We start from the raw sequence: 9,391 nt of genomic DNA on the forward strand, positions 1-9,391 counted from the left end.
TCTTTCTTTCTTTCTTTCTTTCTTTCTCTTTCCTTCTTCCTTTCTTTCTTTTTCTTTTTCTTTCTTTCTCTGTCTCTCTTTTTTTCTTTCTTTCCTTTCTTTTTTTCTTTCTTTTCTTCTTTTCTTTCTTTCTTTTTCTTGCTTGCTTTCTTTCTCTCTCTCTCTTTTCTTTCTTTCTTTTCTTTCTTCTTTCTTTCTTTTATTTTGAGACAGAGTTTTTTGCTCTTGTTGCCCAGGCTGGAGTGCAATGGTGTGATCTCAGCTCACTGCACCCTTTGCCTCCCGGGTTCAAGTGATTCTCCTACCTCAGCCTCCTGAGTAGCTGAGGTTACAAGCACCTGTCCCAAAGCCAGACTAATTTTTGTATTATTTATTTATTTATTTATTTTTAGTAGAGATGGGGTTTCACCACATTGGCCAAACTGGTCTCAAACTCCTGACCTCAGGTGATCCCCCCGCCTTGGCCTCCCAAAGTGCTGGGATTATAGGCATGAGCCACCGCGTCCGGCCTTCTGTGGGCCTTTCAAAGCTCAATTCCTACATCCTCTTCTCCAGGAAGCAGTCCCTGGTGTCCCCAGTCCAGTTAGGTGCTTCATTCTCTAGCTCTGTCCTGTATGTCCTAGCTCAATGTTTGTGTTTCCCACTAGCCTGGGAGCCCCTGGAGGGCAGGGACCCCATCTGACTCACTGTTAATGTGCCCAGAGCTTGGCACAGAGATGATGCTCAATGAAGGCAGGAAAGGTGGGATACAACAAAGGAGGGGAAAGGAGGCCCTGGGCAGTGCTGGGGGAGTGCCAGGTGCTTACTGAGCTTACCTGAGTGATGTTAGAGAGGCCGATCAGGTAGGAGATGATGCAGACAGCAGCAATGAAGAGCTCTCTGCGGTTGCGGAGGAGCCTGGGGTACTCATCCACCAGGGCTGTGATGAAGCCCTCCACAGTGCAGAACTTCAGGTGGGAACAGAGGTCAGCCACCTACAGCAGCCCCAGCCCCAATCCACCCAAAGCCTGACCTTCTAAGGAAGGATGGGAGGCCCAGCAGCACTGAGTCAGGAGAGCCCAGGGTTCAGCCTGATTCTGCCTGTGACTCACTTTGTGACCTCAGGAGAATCCCTTCCCTCTGGGCATCAGTTTCCCCTTCTGGAAAATGGAGAAGGTGGCTGAGCTGTTCCCTGAAGTTTCATGCAGTGGAACATTCTAGGGACCTGGAATTTCTGGTCATCTTCTTGGCAGCCTAAGAGTGGCCTCCTCTCCCTGCTTACTCAGGGACTGAGGAGTCTGGGGGTGGAGAAGCTCCTGGGGTGCAGGGGGCGCCCTCACCTGGCTGTCAATGCCCAGCATCAGCAGCATGGAGAAGAAGAGGATGGCCCAGAGTGGGGAGATAGGCAGCTGGGTCACCGCCTCTGGGTATGCCAGGAACGCCAGCCCAGGGCCTGAACAGAGAAGGGCAAAAAACAAGAAAAATAAAAGGTACTCAGCACCTACAGCCTTTCCAGCACATTGCCCATTTTCTAAGCCTTATTTCATTTCATCTTCAGAGTAACCTTTCAAGTGAGTGTTTTCAGCCCCTTTTTCCAGATGCAGAAAGAGGGTGGGGGATGAGGGGCCATAGTAATTGTGCCCAGAGACAAGAGGACCAGTGAGGAGCTGTGGCCATCATCTGGAGGGGGGACAGCATGGCCTGGCCAGTGGTGGGGACAGGTGCAGAGAGGCAACCAGATAGAGATGTGGGGGGCAGAGGGGCAGGTCCTAGTATCAGCTGGCTTGCAGGGTGAGGGTGAGGGAAGAGTCCAGGATGATGCTGAGGTCTCCACCCTGGGCACTGGTTGGTGAGACCCTTCTGTGATGGGGAGCACAGCGGAGGAAAAAGCTTTGGAGACTTGTTTGGCATGTGTTGCGTTTGAGTATTTGGTGCAGGTGTCTAAGAGATCAGGAAATCTTGGAATGAGAAGGAAAGACATTGTAAGCTCCCTGTCTGGCTCTGGATGGGGGTGGTGGAATGGCTGGGGAGTTGCAGAGAAATGAGATGGCGGTTGCCCTTGAAGGGGAGATTAGAACCGGAGCAGAGAATGCTCCTTTCATGGGACCAGCGCACTTCTTCAAGGGACCAGTTGTGTGGCCTCCATGAGCCTCAGGGGCCTCTGCCCTGAACACAGCGAGTTCCTCCCATTGGCTGCTTGCCTGGCTGTGCAGAGAAGGGCTGTCTGGGGTTTTCCTTGGGTTCTATGGCATTGATGACTGTGTGGTGAGCAGACTTGGCATGGCCCACTTGGTGAGAACATTTTTGGAGCTGAGACAAAAGCATGGATTTGGGGGTCTTTGTAGTATGGTGATGAACATATCTGAATTGAGCCAAAGTTTATACCCCCAAGGCAAGAGTGGATCTTCTCCCTAAAATGTCCAGGTTTGTGCTGGATGTGCCAGTATAGCCAAGAGACTAAGAATCCAGGCTTGGGAGTCAGCCAGACCTGGGCTCCAACTCCAGATCTGCCACTTTCTAGCTCCATGCCCTTAGGAGGTGAGTCTCAGTTTCTCATCTATGTAGTGGGCTAACAATAGCATGTATCGCAAAGTGTTGAGAAGAATCACAGGTACAGTCCATGTAAAATGCTCAGTGCATTGCCTGGCACATAGGGAGTGCTCAAGGCCAGTGAGCCACAGTGGTGGTGTAATGGTGATGATGGCAAAGGCCAGCGTGGTTAGTGCCCCCACGCCAGAAGCCCGGCCCCACACAGTGTTGCACTGACCTGAGGCCGCCACGTCAGCAATGGACCTCTTGGTGACATGGGCCATGAAGCCCACGATGGAGAAGATGACGAATCCTGCGAACATGCTGGTGCACGAATTGATGCAGCAGACGATGATGGAGTCCCTGGAGAGAGGGAGGGGTGGGGTCAGGAGGGTAGGACTGGCAGACAGTGTAGCTGCTGGCTGTGGTTATGAAGGGGTGGCCTGGAGGAGGGAGCTGGGAACAGGGCTACACATTGGGCCCCAGAAGCACAGGCCCTAAGAGCAAGCTAGGGGAGGGCAGAACCAGAGGATCGGGGTCAGGAAAAGGGGACAACAGGAAAGTCTGTGTCTCCAGAAGGAGTGACACAAAGGACTGGCTCAGGGAGAGGTTAAGCTAAGAGTGCAAAGTGGCCAAAGAGGGCCCTAACACATGAGTGTGGGGTGCGGACTCGAGGGGCTCGGCCAGGAATAAAGGGGCTCCCACAGCTGTCCTCTCCAACCTGTAGACGTTGTTGTGGAAAGAGTTGTAGCTCCCAAGAGCGATCAGGGACCCCAGGCCCAGCCCGTATGAGAAGAAGATCTGGGTCGCCGCATCTAGCCACACCTGTAGGCAGAATTATCAAAGACCGTCAACAGTAATCACCATAGCCATGGCTCACCAGGGCCTTCTCCATATGCCCACCGGGTCTCCCTGGCAACAAACCCGGTCTACAGTGAGGGTCAGAAAGATGTAAAAGCTTGTCTCAAAGCTGCTAAATGGTGGCTCAGAATCCAGGCCGGGAGGAGCGCTCACCTCAGAATCAGACAGCTTGCGGAAGTTGGGTGTGATGTAGAAGAGGATGCCCTCCTTGGCTCCGGGCAGCGTCACTCCGCGGAAGAACAGGATGATCAGCATGATGTAGGGGTATGTGGCTGAGAAGTAGACCACCTGGGAGGAAAGTGGGTGACAGGTGACGCCTCCTCCTGTACACCCTTGCTTCCTCCTCCCCCATTTCCCCTACATCCATATCTGTTGTGGCTCTGGCTTGATTCCAGTTCTTCCAACTCCAGGAAGCCTTCCCAGATCCTTGCTCTCCTTGGCCACTTTTCTGAAGCTCCTCCTTGGAGTCTGAGCCAACCAGCTCACATTTGGTGTTTCCCTTCCCCTGTTTCGTCCTATTTTTTGACTTCTAAATTATCCAAGTAATGCATGTGGTGACAGGAAAACTTTTAAATTACATATGCACACACACACATAAAATGAAAGTTCCCTTCACCAGCACCTAGAATGTAAGTTATGTGGGGGGGCAAGGCTTGTGTTGTTCACATCCCCATACCTAGAACAGTCCACCGTATATAGTAGACACTCAATAATTGTCTGGTGAACATATAAATGCATGGATGTTCCTACTTTAATGCTCTTCTGAAATTCTCCTTTGCAGATGTAATCACATTTTCTCACAAAATGAGGTTCAAATTAGGTACTTGCCTTTCCATGTAACATGTTTAGAATTAAAAAACAAAACACAATACATACAGGTTTGTTTCTCATTTTGTTTACTAAACATTGTTTTATTGCCTCATGAACAATTTGACATTTTAATTACACAAAACAGTCCCTCAGAAGGTCTTACCACTCTCTTTTTAAGTTTCCCCACTGTTACGCGTTTAGGTTACCTCCAATTTTATGTGACTCTAAATAATACCACATTAAATACCCCTGTATCTTCAGCTACAAAATTATTATACCACTCTTGGGAAAAAATTTCTAGAGGTGGAATTACTGAGTTAAAAGGAACAAATTCATCACGGGTTTTTGATCCGTATTACCTTGTTGCCTTCAAGAAATGGAACTTCACCTGGTATTACAGAGAGTGTCTTCCTGTCACAAGACCAGCACTGGGTATCATCATTTAAACAATTATTTTTTGTCAAATTGATCATCATTGTCTGAAATTGCATTTCTTTGCTCACTAGTGTGGAAGAGCAATGTTCAAGTTCAATGACCTTTGTATCTCAGAGTCTAATGTGAGCCTGTTTCCCGGTCAGCATGGACAATTCACCAGCTTAGCTTCACCTCCATGACTTGACCCTGAGATTCTGCAGGATTAAGGAAGGCAGCCACAATCCAAGAGAAAACCCACTGTACTTGGAGCTAGGAAAAGGGAATTCAAAGGCATCTGTGTCACCCACGAGTTGTGTAACTTAGGGTCAATGTCGTATTTTCTCTTAGCTTCACTTTCTCTTGTCTGGAAACAGGCACAGTCACACCCACTGCTCAGAAAGGTCAGTCACATGGGGACATACTGCAGGCTTATAATATGTCGCCTCCGTCTCGTACTTCCCCTGCCTTCTGTGTTCAGAAGCCAGGCACATAGTAGGTATTCAATAAATGCTTGTGGATGGATTGGTTGACATCCTCAATATATGCAGTGAGGGGGCCCTACTCTCTGTCCCCAAGAAGTGGCCAGTCTCTTAATGTAGCAGGAACTCTAATTACCACTCCAAAATGATTATAATTAATACTATGTGTAAGGCATATGCTAAGCATTCTACTCATCTCCCTCAGTCTTTGTGACAACCCTGTAAGGTACTGTTGTTGTGACCATTGAACAGATGAGGAGACTGAGGCTCAGAGAGGTGAACGGCTTGCTCAAGTGCACACAGCTAGAAGCTCAGGGACTGAGATTCAAACCCTTCCATAGCCCATAAGCCCTACACTTTTCTGCCCCGAAAGTCAGACTGGGAGACACTTGTGCCCTCCTCTGGCATCCTTAGTCCTAGGAATGGATCAGAGAGATTTTTACACCAGCCTTGGATTTGAGAACCCACTGGGCCCAGAAGTTCCTACTAGATGGAACTAGGGCTGCTTTTCATCAACTCTGCCAAGTGTGGAATTTGTTAAGGTTCTCCTTGGTTCATTTCTACTACTGCTTCTAGAACCTTGCATCCACTTCTTGGGTAGTTCTGACCTTCCCGCCTCCTGGCTTATTCAGTACAAATCTCTTCTCTGCCCTTGACTTGCCATAAGATCTGAGACAATACACTTGCCCTCTGGGTTCCCTTCAGGTCAAGGCCAGTGAGAGACTCTGCTATATTCTCTCCCTAAGCTCCTGGGGTAGGGCTTGAAAGGGAAAAGAGGTGGAGTAAGGCCAGTTTTCCACCTCCCGGGTGTCCCTGGGCTGGACATCCCAGCTTGGCGTTTGCTCTGCACTTGCTGATAATAAAAACGAGCAATAACAACCCCCCCTTGCTAGGCGCTGAGTGCTTGACAAAATCACCACCTCATCTGATTATCATAATAAACCAACAGATAAGTATAATTATGAGCCCCGTTTTACAGAGAAGGAACTCAGTTTCTGAGTTCAGTTTCTACAGAGTTCCTTCTCTGTAAAACGGGGCTCATAATTATACTTATCTGTGAGGCAAAATGACTTGCCTGAGCTCACAGCTAGTAAATGGTGAGGTTGGGATCTGAAATCATGGACTGCTTAACACAGAGCCTGAGTCTTTAACCATTCACCTATTCATCTCTGCTGTTCCTCAAGGGTCAGGATGTGAAGCTGTCATCTCTGGAGCTTCTGCACCTAGCACAAGGCTTGGTGCAGAGCAGATGCTCTGGGAAAGTTTGTTCAACAGTCCAGGAGCAACATTTGCCCTCTGTTTTGAGTTGACTCTGTTGGGCCCAGTAGAATCCCATGGGACTCGCTGTGAGCTTCCCACTGTGCTGTGTGCCTGACTCGCACTATTTCCTTTCATCCTTATAACCACCCTAAAAGGTAAGGTAATGTTATTATTCCCATTTTACAGTAAAAGAAACTGACACACCGAGTGATGAAGGGACCTGCTTAACTCAGGGTTAGATGGGACTCCTGGGAGTTGTGGGCAGAGCTTCCTTTGTAGACCTGTTCGTCTATCCAGTGCCCTCCTGTCCCCACTGTGCACATATATCCCTTACCTTTCCAGTCCAGCCGACACCCTTCCAGATACAGAAATACACAAGGATCCAGGCGATGGCCAGCGTGATGGCCAATGGCCAGCGGATCTGACCTGGCTTATCCAGCCCGTCTGTCATCTGATGCATGTTGCGCCTAGTCAAACAGTGGAGGGAGGAGAAAGTCACACAGAGCTGGTGGGAGCTGGAGAGATCAAGCGGTGCCCAGGGCATGGCCACAGACGATATCCCCGCCCTGGAACTGTGCTGACAGCGTCATCACCGTGATTCAAGAGGTAGCTGGGGAGCGAGGCCCATTATACTAATCGGGAGAAAGTGCTGTTTGGTCAAGAGATCAAAGAGGACAGGACCTGCCAGGGCCTTGGTCAGCCACCACTACTGCTCATCTGGATGGCCCGGTGGTCTCCTAGCGGGATGCTGCCTTCAGTGTTCCTCTGTCCCCTCTCCAGCCCCAGAAAGCCTTCTAAATTGCAAGTCTGATCATGTCACTCCTCTGCTTACTGCAATGAATAGCACCCGCTTGTTCTCAGAATGAAGCCCAAACTCCCTGGCCAGCCTTTCAAGGCCCTTGCATCTCTCTCTCCTCTCAGCACTTACTGCAGCCTGCTTGCCGGTGCCTGGCCTGACCTCATCTGCCTCCCAGCCTTTATCACACTGTTCCTCTCCAGCACCTGCCTGCCCTGCAGTTTTCTCCTCTAGATGCCACTCCCCACCTGGGCTGGTCCAGGGGCCTCCCTGAGGTCCCCATAGCCCAGCTGCCTGTGCTTCCCTCCTCTCTGCACTGGCCACCTGGTGGTGCCATTGCCTGTCTGCACGTCTGTGCCTGTCATCAGTTGGCACATAGTAGGAGCTCAAGAAGTGTTTACTGAATAAATGGCTGAATGAAAAGTTCGAACATGCCTGAGAGCGGCATGTGGGAGCTGCCGGAAAGCAGAACCCACCGGAGCAGAATTTGATTTTTATTTGTAAGGAAACAGTGTAACCACGGACATTGCACCATGAAGAGATCAGGCAACACTGATTCTGACGCTGCCTGAGAACAGTGCCTCCTGGGAGCTTATCCAAGGTACTCTGGGACATTCTAGACTGCTCCTGGATCCCTCAGAGCTGTCCAGCATGGATGCTTCCTTCATGCCAGAGAGATTTGGGCCCCAGCACCTCACTGTGTCACATCAGTGCCCCCCAACACACATCTCTACAGAGTACTCCCCTGAAGATACAATCAGCATGGCCTTCACTATGGCCGGAGTGTGTGCATGTTTATTCCGAGTGACTCTAGGTTCGTAAGTAGATTGGGCTGGTTTTCAGGATGAATCAGGATATGATCGACCTCTCCACGTGATTCTAATTGGCTATGCTGGTTATTCCCCTCCACTTGCCTCTCTGATCCACTCTCCCCCTTGACCACTCTGTGCCAGGCCCCAGGATTCTGACAACTATGGCTACATTATCTGGTCCCCTGCCCTCTGGCTTCCAGCTGAGTTCGATCACCGGGAAGCGCTGGCAGGAGATTAGAGGCAGAGATGTTGGGGAACGTATTGTCCCTGCTAGACCGTGGCTTTGTGGGTAGCTAGGCTTCGCTATCAAGGGTCAGAGTTTGTGTGTCTATGGCTCCATCTATGGTCCAACTCTTTGTGGGGAGAAAAGGCTTTCAGCATCCCTTGTGGCTGCCTTAGCCCTTGCCCTGCCACAACTCTGCAAGTATAGTCATGTGTCACTTAACAACGGGGATATGTTCTGAGAAATGTGTTGTTAGGCAATTTTGTTGTTGTGTGCATATCATAGCGTGTACTCACACAAACCTAGATGGTGTAGCCCGCTATACTCCTACACCATATGGTGTGGCCTATTGCTCCTAGGCCACAAACCGATACAGCACAGGACTGTACTGAATATTGTAGGCAACTGTAACACAATGCATTTCTGTGCTAGACATGTCTAGATGTAGAAAAGGTAAAGTAAAAATATGGTATTATAATCTCATGGGACCATCATTGTATATGTGGTCCGCTGATGACCAAAATGTCATGTGACACATGACCGTAGCCCCTGGCTGACATTCCCCGTCCCTGCCATCTCCTGACAGCCCCATACTCACTCCCAGAACTCTACCACAGCGCTGGTCATGTTGGTGGTGTTGACCATGCTGTAGTTGGAGAAGCAGCGGTCCGTGTTCCAGGGGTTGTCGCACTGTTTCCACGGCAGTGTCTGCAAGGACACAGTCATGAGGACACATCCCGCTGGGCTCCCAGGGGCTGGCATGCGTGGTCCCAGTGCACCCTGCCCACCCTCATGGTCCCCAAGCCTCCTCACACCTCCCCATCCCAGCAGCTCTAGGCATTATGATCCCCATTTGACAGATCAGAGAGGGACAGTTACTTGCTTGCGAATACATAGCTACTAAGTGCCAGGGCTGAGATCTGAACCTCAACCTGTTCACTATGAAAACAGCCTTCCAAGCTGCAGCCGGGGCTACTTCCCCACCATGTGACCTTGGGCAAGAGATCTTGCCCATCTCACTCTCACTGCGACGACACCAGCAAACACTTACAGGCTTGTTCTCTGCCAGGCGCAGTTCTAAGTTCCTTACACATATCTGCTCCTTAATCCTCACGAGAACCCTGTGAGGCGGGTTTCACTTTTTGTTTTCTTTCATTTTTAAATTTTGATAAAATTATACATAACATTTACCATCTTAACTGTTGGCGAGTGTACAGTTCAGAAGCAT

The 9,391-nt window shown here is 49.8% G+C and overlaps 1 protein-coding gene across 5 annotated transcripts in view; it reads right to left on the reverse strand.

Moving 5' to 3' along the window:
- The window catches only part of SLC6A1 (solute carrier family 6 member 1), a 45,514-nt gene that overhangs the window by 9,414 nt on the left and 26,709 nt on the right, over positions 1 to 9,391 (reverse strand). For all 5 annotated transcript variants that reach the window (XM_023218380.2, XM_023218381.2, XM_023218384.2 and 2 more), the window contains 7 exons: positions 8,762 to 8,871; positions 6,667 to 6,799; positions 3,523 to 3,657; positions 3,230 to 3,333; positions 2,747 to 2,871; positions 1,320 to 1,432; positions 816 to 947 (listed from right to left, as the gene is read on the reverse strand). In XM_023218380.2, coding sequence (XP_023074148.1) covers positions 816 to 947; positions 1,320 to 1,432; positions 2,747 to 2,871; positions 3,230 to 3,333; positions 3,523 to 3,657; positions 6,667 to 6,799; positions 8,762 to 8,871 — 852 coding nt within the window. The remainder of the gene's footprint in view (positions 1 to 815; positions 948 to 1,319; positions 1,433 to 2,746; positions 2,872 to 3,229; positions 3,334 to 3,522; positions 3,658 to 6,666; positions 6,800 to 8,761; positions 8,872 to 9,391) is intronic.

This window comes from Piliocolobus tephrosceles, chromosome 2, assembly GCF_002776525.5.
Source record: "Piliocolobus tephrosceles isolate RC106 chromosome 2, ASM277652v3, whole genome shotgun sequence".
Classification (NCBI taxonomy): domain Eukaryota; kingdom Metazoa; phylum Chordata; class Mammalia; order Primates; family Cercopithecidae; genus Piliocolobus; species Piliocolobus tephrosceles.